The sequence below is a fragment of the Somniosus microcephalus genome, chromosome 5, assembly GCF_052327205.1.
Source record: "Somniosus microcephalus isolate GS21.2 chromosome 5, FLI_Smic_1.0, whole genome shotgun sequence".
Classification (NCBI taxonomy): Eukaryota; Metazoa; Chordata; class Chondrichthyes; order Squaliformes; family Somniosidae; genus Somniosus; species Somniosus microcephalus.
The window spans coordinates 18,396,127-18,410,993 of NC_140991.1; the positions used below are offsets into that span (position 1 = coordinate 18,396,127).

The 14,867-nt window shown below is 47.2% G+C and overlaps 1 protein-coding gene and 1 long non-coding RNA gene across 3 annotated transcripts in view; one reads left to right on the forward strand and one right to left on the reverse strand.

Annotated features, from left to right (window-relative positions):
• The window catches only part of plcd1a (phospholipase C, delta 1a), a 181,625-nt gene extending 169,330 nt beyond the window's left edge, over window positions 1-12,295 (reverse strand). The window contains exons 1-2 of one of the 2 annotated variants that reach the window (XM_085987393.1): window positions 12,227-12,295; window positions 9,417-9,534 (exon numbers count right to left, since the gene is read on the reverse strand). In XM_085987393.1, coding sequence (XP_085843519.1) covers window positions 9,417-9,483 — 67 coding nt within the window. In that variant the 5' untranslated portion in view covers window positions 9,484-9,534; window positions 12,227-12,295. Of the gene's footprint in view, window positions 1-8,959; window positions 9,149-9,416; window positions 9,535-12,226 lie in introns of those variants that run through there. The other variant, XM_085987394.1, reaches the window with a different exon arrangement.
• A 17-nt stretch (window positions 12,296-12,312) lies between these two features.
• LOC147116930 (uncharacterized) overlaps window positions 12,313-14,867 on the forward strand; it is a 56,642-nt gene continuing 54,087 nt past the window's right edge. Inside the window, exon 1 of the long non-coding RNA XR_015078330.1 lies at window positions 12,313-12,383. This is a non-coding gene — a long non-coding RNA (uncharacterized LOC147116930). The remainder of the gene's footprint in view (window positions 12,384-14,867) is intronic.

The window sequence follows — 14,867 nt, forward strand, 5'->3', positions numbered from 1 at the left end:
ACACACATCGCGGCAGACATGGTCAGATAGGAGGACTGCTGGCGGTATACCCTGGGTGGGTAAGGCCTCAGTTGGCGACGCCTGTTGCCCCCTCTGTGTCTAGCCAGGGCTGCCACTCTCTCACGGCGTCTGTAAGCCCTTCTGGCATAAGGCTGAAAGTCAGCGTTGGCACCCAATGCAGCCCCCATTATATGCTGGCAAACACTGAGCTCTCAATGAAGGCAAAGATAATTGCTAAGCTCTGGCCTGAGCCAAAAATACCTGTCCTAGTGTTGGTCCAAACCAGTAAGCTCTCCTCCTTGGTCTCTCTCCAAAAAACCGTTGCACAAGAGTGAATGCTGCAAAATGGCTGGCCTTTATAGTGCAGGGTAAGTGCCCTTTAATTAGCGCTCCCCGCGGCCCGCCTCGGCTGTGTACCGTTCCACTTCACAGTCGTTAGGGCCGCCCGGCGCACAATGGCCCGGCGCGAGTGAAGTTCCGGTTCGGGGCGCACAAAGGGCGTTGCACGACGAAATGACGTCATGATCTGCGCGCGCAGCAGGGCACGCGCTAAGACTTTGCGCCGGCGCTAAATGTGTACTGAAGTTGGGGCGAGGCGCAGATCGCGCTGCGCCCGGGCGCTAAGCGCCTAGCGCTCGAGATCTACTCCTCCTAAGGCGCTAACGGCTGGCGCGCCCAACTGAATTTCTAGGCCACAATGTTTTCAAGGGGAGACTGGATAGGCAATTGAGGGAAATAAACTTGCAGGGCTACGGGGAGAGTGGGGGGATGGGGCTGACTGGATTGCTCTGCAGAGAGCCGGCACGGACTTGATGGGCCGAATGACCTCCTTCTGTGCTGTTACGACTCTATGATCTCTGGAATTCAGCTCCTTTGTCCATGTTTGGACCAAGGCTGTAATGAGGAGCTGAGTGGTCCTGGCGGAACCCAAATTGGGCATTGGTGAGCAGGTTATCGGTGAGTAAGTAGTGAGTTCCATTCTTATCCAATTTGCAGCCAGTTTTCTGTTAATATTATTAAGTCTAGATCTTCCAGTAAAATAATTACTTCTAGTTCCCCCATTTTATTTCCCACACACTGCATTGCAATGGCTGCATTTTAACCTTTTTATTGAGGTGTTGTCTTTAACACTACTCCTTTCCCCATGGTTTTCTTTGCTCTTTGCTATCCCCTACCTTTAATTCAGTCTTTTCCCATTAGGGGTGACTTGTCCCATTCACCTTGGCCACCCTACTCACCCAGTGATTTATCGGCACAAAGTCTTTCGCAGGATCTGGCAGCAGGTGAAGGGTCTTCCCTCCACTCAGCAGAACACAGTCACTCCCTTCCCTGCCCGGCATGGCTGCGGTTGCTGGTGTTTGTTGCCACCAACTCGAGGGCTCAACATCCTCCTGGGCCTTGTCACTGTCCTAAACGGTTCTAGCCTCAAAGATCGATGTATCAGAGCCATAGTTGGAAGACAATCGCAGCCTGAGGAAGATGCACTGGGAGCTGATGCCCCTGGTTGGTGACTCCAGGGGAATCTATATTTATTGAAGTGTCGGTCTTTTTTATTTGATTGGAAAGATCTGCAGTGGATGTGGTCTCAACTCATGTTTCAGCAACAGCCCTGTAGGATTCCAATGATATACATCACTTCGAGTGTCATCAAAAACACAAGGCTAGAGTTTCTGTTAACCCTAAAACAAGCTGAAGTTCCTGCGAAACCCTAAACCTGACTCTGAAACAAAGCTGAACGTCCGGTTCAAAACTAAAGTGAAGGCCTTTAAAGCCAGGCTGAACTTTCTGCTAAAGTAACCCAAAAACAAAACTAGAGTTTTAGTCAAGTATAAAACCAAGACAGACGTGGCAGAAACTGCAGCCTCGTTTTAGGGATGCAAGATCAGTGAAGTTCTTCCCTTAAATTAAAGTTGTATTTAGCATTAACAGGCACTCTGTTCCATACTTATTAGCAAAACAATGCAATAATATTTTCCCTCTGTAAACAAGTGACGAAACATAGAAACAAAAGATAGGAGCAGGAGTAGGCCATTCGGCCCCTCGAGCCCACTCCGCCATTTAATGAGATCATGGCTGATCATCCAAATTCAGTACCCTGTCCCTGCTTTCTCCCCATATCCCTTGATCCCCTTAGCCTTAAGAAATATATCTAACTGCTTTTTGAATATATTTAATGAATTGGCCTCAACTGCCTTCTGTGGTAGAGAATTCCACAGGTTCACCACTCTCTGGGTGAAGAAATTCCTCCTCATCTCTGTCCTAAATGGCTTACCCCTTATCCTTAGACTGTGACCCCTGGTTCTGGACTCCCCGACCATCGGGAACATCCTTCCTGCATCTAGTCTGTCTAGTCCTGTTAGAATTTTATAAGTTTCAATGAGATCCCCTCTCATTCTTCTAAACGAAAAGTTTGCCAGTCACTATATCATGCTTCTCCTTTAAAACCCACGAGAGGAATGGACAGGTCCAAACAATCTGGGGGAGGCGGTTTAGGATGGGAGGTGACAATGCCTCTGGGTGTCCGTTTTCACAGTTAATGCTCCCAGCACGGATCTTCAGATGCCAGGAGCACACATCAGGAAATTGGGCTGCACTGCACCCGAATTGCACTCGAATATGAAGTTAATGGGCAAGAAAATTGAATCGCGCAACGCCTGAATTTCCGATATGCGCCAAGCTGCACACTGGGAGTCCCAAGCGTGAAAAGTCACCGCTGGTCGCTATGTGTTGCCACATCAGAAAGGGGTTCTTTTCGAATGGACTTACTGATTTACTACACAGAGCGACCATAGTGATTCCTCCACCCACCCCCCCACACCTGCCCTCCCCCATTTAAATGAAAAATATCAACATTAACTCTAAATGAAAGTAATTTTCTTTATGGGTTAGAGTCTGAAACAACTGTGGGTCCCTAATTTCAATAAATGGAATGGTCTTCTGGAGACAGAGAGAGAACAAAAGAAAGAAAACAACAGAACTAGCAACTTTCACGACCTCAGGACGTCCCAAAGTGCTTTACACCCAATTAAGTACTTTTTGAAGTGTAGTCACTTTTGTAATGTGAGAAACGAGAGTCAATTCGCACACGGCAAGATCACACAAACAGCAATGAGATAATGAACAGGTAATCTGTTTTAGTGATGTTGGTTGAGGGATGAATATTGGCCAGGACACTTTTACAGCCACCTGAGAGGATAGATGGGCCTCGGTTTAACGTCTCATCCAAAAGACGGCGCCTCCGACAGTGTGGCACTCCCTCAGGACAGCGCTGATCCCAGATTATGTGCTCAAATCTCTGGAGTGGGGCTTGAATCCACAACCATCTGACTCAGGGGCAAGAGTGCCAGACAGTGAGCCAAGACTGGTAGAGTAATGGAGACAGAAACTCTGGAGTCATTCAAGAGGCAGTTAGATGCCATCATAGAATGGTTACAGCACAGAAGGCGGCCATTTGGCCTGTTCAGCCCGTGCGCCGGCTCTCTGCAAGAGCACTTCAGCTAATCCCACTCCCCCGCCCTTTCCCCGCAGCCCTGCAAATTTCTTTCCATCAGATACTTATCCAACTCCCTTTTGAAAGATAAGATTGAGTCTGCCTCCACCACCCTTTCAGGCAGTGCATTCCAGATCATAACCACTCGCTGCGTAAAAAAGTTTTCTTACGTCGCCTTTGGTTCTTTTGCCAGTCACCTTAAATCTGTGTCCTCTGGTTCTCGACCCTTCTGCCAATGGGAACAGTCTCTCTCTATCTACTCTGTCTAGACCCCTCATGATTTTGAGCACCTCTATCAAATCTCCACTCAATCTTCTCTGCTCCAAAGAGAACAACCCCAGCTTCTCCAGTCTATCAACGTAACTGAAATCAAATCAAATCAAATCAAATCAACTTTTATTGTCATTGCTAGTGCACAAGTGCAGTACAACGAAATGTAGGCTTGCGGCTCCCGAGAGTGTACAATTTGGATTAGGACACTTAAACATTTCAACATACATTTGTACATATATATTAGCATAAATATGACCATAATAAAGTGCATCAGCAGATGTGCAGGCTTTAGTGTTTATTTGTGGAGTTCAGTAGGATGACAGCCCTGGGAAAGAAGCTGTTCCTAAATCTGGTCGTATGGGTGCGAATGCATCTGTAGCGTCTTCCAGATGGTAGGAGGGCGAACAGACTGTGGCTGGGGTGGGTAGGGTCTTTGATGATGGACCGTGCCCTCTGTAGGCAGCGTTTCTGATATATATGTTCTATGGTCGGTAGCCGGGTGCCGGTGATGCGTTGGGCAGTTTTGACTACCCGCTGCAGGGCTTTCTGGTCATGGGAGCTACAGCTGCCGTACCATACCGTGATACAGTTTGTCAGGATGCTCTCTATAGTGCAGCGGTAGAAGTTAGAGCGGATCAGGGGTGACAGATTACATCCCTTCAGCCTCCTCAAGAAATATAGGCGCTGCTGGGCCTTCTTCACCAGAGAGGAGGTGTTGAAGGACCAGGAGAGGTCTTCCGTGATGTGGACTCCGAGGAACTTAAAGCTGGCCACCCTTTCCACCTCCGCCCCATTGATGTGGATGGGGGTGTGACTTCCGCCTTTGGACTTCCTGAAGTCCACGATTATCTCCTTTGTTTTCTTGGTGTTAAGGGCCAGGTTGTTGTCGGCGCACCACTTCACGAGATGCTGGACCTCCTCCCTGTAGGCCCTCATTCCTTGAATCATTCTCGCAAATCTTTTCTGCACCCGCTCTAAGGCCTTCACATCCTTCCTAGTGTGGTGCCCAGAATTGGACACTACTCCAGTTGGGGCCAAACCAGTGTTTTATACAGGTTCATCATAATTGCCACACGTTTGTACTCTATACCTCTATTTATGAAGCACAGGATCCCGTAAGCCTTATTAACTGCTTTCTCAACCTGCCCTGCCACCTTCAAATGATTTGTGCACACATACCCCCAGGTCTCTCTGTTTGATCACTCCCTTCAGGATTGTACCATTTAGTTTATATGTCCTCTCATTCTTTCTACCAAAATGCATCACTTCACACTTTTCTGCGTTAAATTTCATCTGCCACGTGTCCACCCATTTCACCAGCCTGTCTATGTCTTCCTGAAGTCTATCACTCTCCTCCTCACTGTTCACTATAATTCCAAGTTTTGTGTCATCTGCAAATTTTGAAATTGTGCCCTGTACACCCACGTCCAAGTCAATAATATATATCAAGAAAAGCAGTGGTCTTAGAACCGCCTCCTGGGGAACACCACCGTATACCTTCCTCCAGTCCGGCCAAAAAACAACCCTTCACCACTACCCTGTTTCCTATCACTTAGCCAATTCTGTATCCAGGCAGCCACTGTCCCTCTTATTCCAGGGCTTCAACTTTGCTGGCAAGCCTATTATGTGGCACTTTTGGAAATCCATGTACACTATGTCAACTGCATTGCCCTCATCAACCCTCTCTGTTACCTCATCAAAAAACTCAATCAAGTGAGTTAAACACGATTTGCCTTTAACAAATCCGTGCTGGCTTTCCTTAATTAATCCACACTTGTCCAAGTGACTGTTAATCTTGTCTGATTACTGTTTCTAAAAGTTCCCCAGTACCAAGGTCAAACTGGCTGGCCAGTCGTTGCTGGGTTTATCCTTACACCCTTTTTTGAACAAGGGTGTAACATTTGCAATTCTCCAGTCCTCTGGCACCACCCCCGTATCTATGGAGGATTGAAAGATTATGGCCAGTACCTCCGCAATCTCCTCCCTCAATTCCCTCAGCATCCTAGGATGCATCCCATCCACTCCTGGCGATTTATCGAATTTAAGTACAGCCAGCCTTTCTAATACTTCCTCTTTATCAATTTTTATCCTATCAAGTATCTCCACTACCTCCTCCTTCACTATGTCTATAGCAGCATCCTCTTCCTTGGTGAAGACAGATGCAAAGTACTCGGTTAGTACCTCTGCCTCTATGCATAGGTCTCCTTTTTGGCCGCTAATCAGCCCCACCCCTCTTAATACCCTTTTACTATTTATATGCCTATAGAAGACTTTTGGATTACCTTTTATGTTGGCTGCCATTCTATTCTCATACCCTCTCTTTGCCCCTCTTATTTTCTTTTTCACTTCTCCTCTGACCTTTCTATATTTATTAAGGCTAAAGGGATCAAGGGATATGGGGAGAAAGCAGGGACAGGGTATTGAATTTGGATGATTAAATGGCGGAGCAGGCTCGAGGGGCCGAATGGCCTACTCCTGCTCCTAACGTCGATGTTTCTATATATAACCTGATTCTCAGATGTATTTGCAACCTGACATCTGTCATAGGCACTCTTTTTCTGCTTCATCATATTATCCTTATCTGAGGAAGGATGTTCTTGCCATGGAGGGAGTGCAGCGAAGATTCACCAAACTGATACCTGGGATGGCAGGAATGACGTATGAGGAGAGATTGGGTCGATTGGGCTTATACTCACTGGAGTTTAGAAGAATGAGAGGGGATCTCATTGAAACCTATAAAATTCTAACAGGACTAGATGCAGGAAGGATGTTCCCGATGGCGGGGGAGTCCAGAACCAGGGGTCACAGTCTAAGGATAAGGGGTAAGCCATTTAGGACTGAGATGAGGAGGAATTTCTTCACCCAGAGAGTGGTGAACCTGTGGAATTCTCTACCACAGAAGGCAGTTGAGGCCAATTCATTAAATATATTCAAGAAGGAGTTAGATATATTTCTTAAGGCTAAAGGGATCAAGGGATATGGGGAGAAGGCAGGGACAGGGTACTGAATTTGGATGATCAGCCATGATCTCATTGAATGGCGGAGTAGGCTCGAGGGGCCGAATGGCCTACTCCTATCATCTATGTTTCTATGTATCTCCTTCCTCATCCAGGGAGCACCGACTTTAGTTGCCCTGCCTTTCCCCCTAGTGGGAATGTGCCTGAACTATTTCCTCTTTATGTCCTGGAATAGTGAATAGGTTTCTATGGTAGGATAAGTTAGAAGGACTCATTCAAATCTGTACTTAATAGTGTGAGCTCCGAGCGGTGTAATGTAACCTCGACAGCGTGAAATGCCGCCACCTGCAGTCCGGTCAGGGGCTTTGCAGATCAGGAGGTACCTGAGAGACCATCTTTCTCTTTATGAGCTGCCTTTTCCACCTAGACATTTCCAAGGGTGCGTACAACCCATTATCAAGGCCGGCTGCGCCGCTAATGATAATGAATTGCCTAAAAAAGGAAAATTATTGAACGCTGCCAGGGGACACGCCCCCAGCAACCAGCTGAACGAGTTTCGCCTGTAAACGTGACTCAGCTCGTCTGCGCCTCTTCATCTCCAGCCAGCCCCCAGTATGTTAAGTCGGTTAGTTAGTTAAGATGGATAGTAATTCATTTTTAAAACCAAACAAAAAGCTTAAGGTTTGTGTCAAGGAATGCAGAGAAATGGGCGTCGTTGCTGTTGATGTCAGCTGAGGCAGCCCCAACTCTTTGAAGAGAGGAGGCGAGCCTCTTTCTGCGAAGACACCTCCGTCTGCGTCTAATTTAAAAGCACATTCCGCTCGATATTTAAACTGAATTAACAAGAAATCGCTGGGTGACTTATTGCACACGTTAAAATAAGGTCGTCAGGCAAGACTGCATTTCAAGGTTGTCCTAGTATTTCAGGAGGAACTTTTATTTCGGAAAACCAGCTGAGGCTTTCGACTTTTTTTTTAATAAACGTCGGGACAGCCTTAAAAATGTACTCAGTCGATATTTTTCGTCAGGGGCGCTCGTTTAAAGATAAAACTCAGTGAGACGCCTTCAAACTAAGAACGAAGACTTCTTGGAAAAAGTTTCGAAGTTGTGCCCCGGGAGAACGTTTTTTTAAAAAACGCAGCGAGTTGTTGTGATCTGCCTGAAAGGGTGGTGGGAGCAGATTCAATAGTAACCTTTAAAAAAAGGAATCTGATAAATACTTGAAGTGCAGAATTTGCAGGGCTGTGGGGAAAGAGCAGGGGAGGGGGACTAATTGGATCGCTCTTTCAAAGAGCAGGCACGATGGGCCGAATGGCCTCCTCCTGTGTTGTATCATTCTACCATCAGAGATGGGAATGATTTTTTTGCAGGAATGGGGGGCGTGTAGCATTTCAAATCCCATCTGCACCCCCCCCCCTCCCTTCCTTCCCAAATATATATAAAATCTTATAAATGTAGCAAAAAACATTTTATTTTAAATGACTGGGCTCTTCTGACAGAAAACTTGTGATCTGTCCCACTGCAGACATGTTACGAGTCCCATTCACTGGCCGGGTGCTCGTCTCGCATGACAGTGCTGACCCTTGCATACTGTTGCCCGATAAAGGGAATGCCACATTGTAAAACACACGCTTTTTAAAAAACAATTGGGAATATTGCAATACAATACCATCAATGAAACCTGCTGAACATCACAGAAATAGAATTGAACATCGACGCGGCACTCTACATTTTAACAACTCTGTCTTGTGTGGACTAATGCCAGCATTCTGACTCTCTCCACACCCCTTCTCCAACGCGTCGTCTGGAACTATACATTTCCCCAGTTTAATCTAGGAGGAAACACGCGGCGTGACAGAAAGGATATTTGTCCAGTAAAAAGGGCAGGAACTTGACAAATGTCAACTTTAGAGAGAGAGAGATAACAACCCTAATTTACACAGCACAACGAGAGAGACACAAGCTAATATAATTCACACAGCACAAACGAGAGAGAGGAGGGAAACCCTGATCACAGCTCAACCTCAGGGGGCTTTGAAACTGACTAGTAATCCTACCCATCCCAGACAAAACATCAGCAAAGAACAGACTGGTCTGTTTAAACAATAATATAGCATTAAAATGTTTTACGTTTCCACTCCATTCCTCTTGAATACAACTGATAAATTATACATCAGAAAGCATGTGATTATTCTCCCTCCCCTCCCTTCTTTTATATATAAATATTTTGTAAACCTACCATTGTCCATTCCATTACACTCCAGCATCTTGATTTCCTCTCGGGCGGTGTGTGTACTTTTTTTTTAATCCACTTTGCGAAACTTCAAAAGAAACTCTAAGGGGCGGGTCTCACGTTACCCCAAGAGTTGGTGATTTGGGGGCTGAGGGAATAGTGGCAGGATGGAAGCGGCCGCTGGTGCACTGCAAAGGTCGGCTGGACAATATGCGCACACCTTCTCTGATGGGGAACCTGACCCAACCCAACCCAACCCGCCCCCCTTTCCCTTCGCTCGGCTCCTCCTGTCTGGTCTGTCACTCGCCACATGTCAGGAAAGGCTTCAAAAGGCGCCACTCCCTCTTCCAAAGACCAAGCCTCAGCATAGTTTAACAAATCATTCTAAAACACATTTTATATACACATAGATTATTTCACCGTTCAATTAATCATTTAAAAAAAAAGTACAGGGAATATTTACTCGGCCGTGCAAATGTCTGTCCTTTGGCCCAAAGGCGAACCCTGCGAGCGGCGAAAACAGAGCTCATTGTCGACAATACAACATCCTTTTTCCCTTCTTCCCCAGTGGCTCTGGTGAGCTAGAATAATAATAATGCATAAATACAATCAAACAGCAGGAAAGAAACAGAAAAGGATAGGGAGGTTAGCAGTGATTGCGGAGACTGACTATTTATTTGGGTGTCTGTTTCTTTTTGCCAGTGGTGTTAAGAGAACGAGATTCGAACCCAAAGTTATAAATAACACGGTTACAATTCTAACCCTGTGCATGGCACGGAGGCGGCTCAATTTAAATATTTTGTTGCAGTTAAAGATATCTTTTCTAAATAAAACTTTGCTAGAATCTGTATATGCTTTTTAAAAGGACACGTCTTAGTGTATAACGGTTTCTTATCCTCAACCGAATCACTAATCCGAACACCCGAATCCCAATTGCGAAATGTGAGGGCATCCACTATGGATCCAAGACCAATTGGAGTATTTATACTTAAGGACATGTCTAGGGGTTTCTATAACCCTTCCCCCCTAACCCTAATCCCAAGTGTGAAGTGTGGGATCCAAGAAAGACCAATTGCAGTATTTATACTTAAGGACATGTCATGGGGTTTTTATAACCCTTCCCCCTAACCCTAATCCCAAGTGTAAAGTGTGGGATCCAAGAAAGACCAATTGGAATATTTTCTAAATGGAGGTGAAACTAGGAACCGTGGAGGAGGAGCAAAGGGAGGCCAAATACACAAATCACAAAAAGTTAGTCGACAGGTACAAAACGTAGTCAAAAAAGTCAAATGGAATGTTGGCTTTTTATCTCGAGGGGGGCTGGAATACAAAGGTGAGGAAGTGATGCTTCAGTTGTACCGAGCCTTGGTCAGACCCCATCTGGAGCACTGTGTTCAGTTCTGGGCACCGAACCTCAGGAAGGATATATCGGCCTTGGAGGGGGTCCTCTTTTGTTGGAACCGGTTAACTGTAAATTAACTGTAAATGAACTAGAACTTAAAATAAAACTTATCAAATCAAATTAAAATTACATTGCCCGGGGTGATGATGTACTCCAGTCCCCGCGGCACCCACCGGTCTCGGAAGGCCTCGAGCGTGCCGGCGGACACCGCGTGTTCCATCTCCAGGGCCACCCGGGCGCGAACATAGCCGTGGAAGAGAGGCAGGCAATCGGGCCGGACGACCCCCTCCACCGCCCGCTGCCTGGGCCTGTTAATGGCCACTTTGGCCAGGCCCAGGAGCAGTCCCTACGAGGAGGTCCTCCGACCTGCCCGCTCCCCTCCGCACCGGGTGACCGAAGATCAGGAGCGTGGGACTGAAGTGCAACCAAAAATCGAGGAGCAGCCCCTTTAAGTAATGGAACAGGGGGCCTTGGAGGGGGTGCAGCACAGATTCACCAGAATGATACTGGGGCTTAGTTTATATTTCCTTAAGTATAGAAGGTTGAGGGGTGATCTAATCGAGGTGGTTAAAATGATTCGATAGGGTAGATACAGAGAAACTATTTCCTCTGGTGGAGGAATCCAGAACAAGGGCATAATCTTAACATTAGAGCTAGGCCACTTAGGAGTGAAATCAGGACGCATTTCATACAGAGGATAGTGGATCTGGAACTCCCTCTGTGGATGCTGGGGGTCAGTTGGAGCGTTCAAGACTGAGGTCGCTAGATTTTTTTGGCAGTAAGGGTATCAAAGCATATGGAATAAAGGCTGGTAAAATGGAGTTGAGGTTCAGATCAGCCATGATCTAATTGAATGGCAGAACAGGCTCGAGGGTCTGAATGGCCTCCTCCTGTCTTATGTTCCAACCCTTAACCCTAACCCTAAACACTAACCAAACATCCCCCCAATCCCTAATCCTAATCACCCTGAACCCTGAACCCTGTCTCTAACCCAAAAACATAACCCTAGGTTACCCGCTCACCTCTCAGAAAACCGCTCAACACTAATCCTTTCCCTGATCCTAACTACCCAGGGCACAGAGCCTGACCTGGACCCGGAACCTAACCCGAAAAACATCCCCAAAAATATTCCCTCCCAAAAATCCTGATCCTGACCCCAACCACCCCAAACCTTGACTCAGATTTACCCTCTATCCCTGATCCAGAGTATGCCCTCAACTCCTAATCCCAAAATGCATTAAATAAACACAAACTGTAGACCCTGCGAAAACTTCCCTAATATAAGGGACCTCTCTCTCTTTGACCACGCTCGATCAGCTCCGATGGGCGGGTCACATCGTCCGCATGCCTGATACTCCCAAAACAAGCGCTCTACTCGGAGCTCCAACACGGCAAGAGAGCCCCAGATGGGCAGAGGAAACGCTTCAAGGACACCCTCAAAGCCTCCTTGAAAAAGTGCACCAGGAGCAACTCCACTACCATAATCCCAACAAGGGGTTAGAAAAACAACCAGATATTGGCAAGAACTGAATAAGAATAGCATGAGCCAAATAAAAGTGGCAACCCCAACTTCTAACCCCTAGACCTAACCCTAAATCGTGTATTGTCAAGAGCGCGATGCTCTATAAAAGGTCTGATCGTTTTTGCTTTGAGCTGGGTGGCGTACACGGGAAAATTCACTGATTGTCAAACCTCGTCAAGGAGAGTCACACTTGTCAGTTACTTTAGGATACTTTGTAGCTACAATTTTGCATTTGTTTTATGAATGAAAGAATTACGGTTCCCCATTGATCTTGCCTGGCAATTGACCGCATTGAAAACCTATCTCTATTTCACAATTCGGCTGCTAACACAGGCTGCAGGAAAGTTACCTCACCGGTGGAAATGTTCCTCTTTCATCATCCACCTCTTCTAACTGCCGTGGAACGTTTAAAAAACCAAATCATCCGAATCATTGTCGGTCAGAGGCTCACATTCCAACCCTGATTACTACCGGAGTCAGCAGGGGCTCGGGACACGGGTCATCTGGTAAGCGACCTGCACATGTAGGCTTTAACACCTCATGCCCCATATACTGTTATCACACTCCCTCACTCCAGGATCCATAGTCCGTCTCACTCATTCCCCCAATAGAATATTCACATTCCCTCACTTCAGGATCCATAAGAATTGGGAGCAGGAGTAGGCCATACCATCCCTAGAGCCATTCCATAGGATCATGGCTGATCTTTGATCTCAACTCCACTTTCCCGCCTGATCCCCATGTCCCTTGGTTCCTTTAGGTGTCCAAAAATCTTGAACATACTCAATGACTGAGCATCCACAGCCCATTGGTGTAGAGAATTCCAAAGATTCACAACCCTCTGAATGAAGAAATTCCTCCTCATCTCAACTAAATGGCCGACCCCCTATTCTGAGACTATGCCCCCTAGTTCTAGACTCTCCAGCCAGGGGAAACAACCTCTCAGCATCTACCCTGTCAATCCCCCTCAGAATCTATATGTTTCAATGAGATCACCTCTCATTCTTCTAAACTAGAGTATAGGCCCATTCTAAACAATCTCTCCTCGTACGTCTACCCTCTCATCCCAGGAATCAATCTAGTGAACCTTTGTTGCACTGCCACAACCCCTCACTCCAGGATCCACAGCCTGTCTTACTCATTCCCCATATACTGTATTCACAACCACTCACTCCAGGATCCACAGCCGGTCTCACTCATTCCCCATATACTGTATTCACAACCCCTCACTCCAGGATCCACAGCCTGTCTCGCTCATTCCCCATATACTGTATTCACAACCCCTCACTCCAGGATCCACACCCTGTCTCACTCATTACCCATATACTGTATTCACAACCCCTCACTCCAGGATCCACAGCCGGTCTCACTCATTCCCCATATACTGTATTCACAACCCCTCACTCCAGGATCCACAGCCTGGCTCACTCATTCCCCATATACTGTATTCACAACCCCCCACTCCAGGATCCACAGCCTATCTCACTCATTCCCCATATACTGTAGTCACAACCCCTCACTCCAGGATCCACAGCCTGTCTCACTCATTCCCCATATACTGTATTCACAACCCCTCACTCCAGGATCCACAGCCGGTCTCACTCATTCCCCATATACTGTATTCACAACCCCTCACTCCAGGATCCACAGCCGGTCTCACTCATTCCCCATATTCTGTATTCACAACCCCCCCACTCCAGGATCCACAGCCGGTCTCACTCATTTCCCATATACTGTATTCACAACCCCTCACTCCAGGATCCACAGCCGGTCTCACTCATTCCCCATATACTGTATTCACAACCCCCCACTCCAGGATCCACAGCCGGTCTCGCTCATTCCCCTTTTACTGTATTCACAACCTCTCACTCCAGGATCCACAGCCGGTCTCACTCATTCCCCATATACTGTATTCACAACCCCTCACTCCAGGATCCACAGCCTGTCTCACTCATTCCCCATATACTGTATTCACAACCCCTCACTCCAGGATCCACAGCCGGTCTCGCTCATTCCCCATATACTGTATTCACAACCCCTTACTCCAGGATCCACAGCCGGTCTCACTCATTCCCCATATACTGTATTCACAACCTCTCACTCCAGGATCCACAGCCGGTCTCGCTCATTCCCCATATACGGTATTCACAGGATCCACAGCCGGTCTCGCTCATTCCCCATATACTGTATTCACAACCTCTCACTCCAGGATCCACAGCCGGTCTCGCTCATTCCCCATATACTGTATTCACAACCTCTCACTCCAGGATCCACAGTCGGTCTCGCTCATTCCCCATATACTGTATTCACAACCCCTCACTCCAGGATCCACAGCCGGTCTCGCTCATTCCCCATATACTGTATTCACAACCCCCCACTCCAGGATCCACAGCCTGTCTCACTCATTCCCCATATACTGTATTCACAACCCCTCACTCCAGGATCCACAGCCGGTCTCACTCATTCCCCATATACTGTATTCACAACCCCTCACTCCAGGATCCACAGCCGGTCTCGCTCATTCCCCATATACTGTATTCACAATCCCTCACTCCAGGATCCACAGCCGGTCTCACTCATTCCCCATATACTGTATTCACAACCCCTCACTCCAGGATCCACAGCCGGTCTCGCTCATTCCCCATATACTGTATTCACAATCCCTCACTCCAGGATCCACAGCCGGTCTCGCTCATTCCCCATATACTGTATTCACAACCCCTCACTCCAGGATACACAGCCTGTCTTACTCATTCCCCATATACTGTATTCACAACCCCCCCACTCCAGGATCCACAGCCCGTCTCGCTCATTCCCCATATACTGTATTCACAACCTCTCACTCCAGGATCCACAGCCGGGCTCACTCATTCCCCATATACTGTATTCACAACCCCTCACTCCAGGATCCACAGCCGGGCTCACTCATTCCCCATATACTGTATTCACAACCCCTCACTCCAGGATCCACAGCCGGGCTCACTCATTCC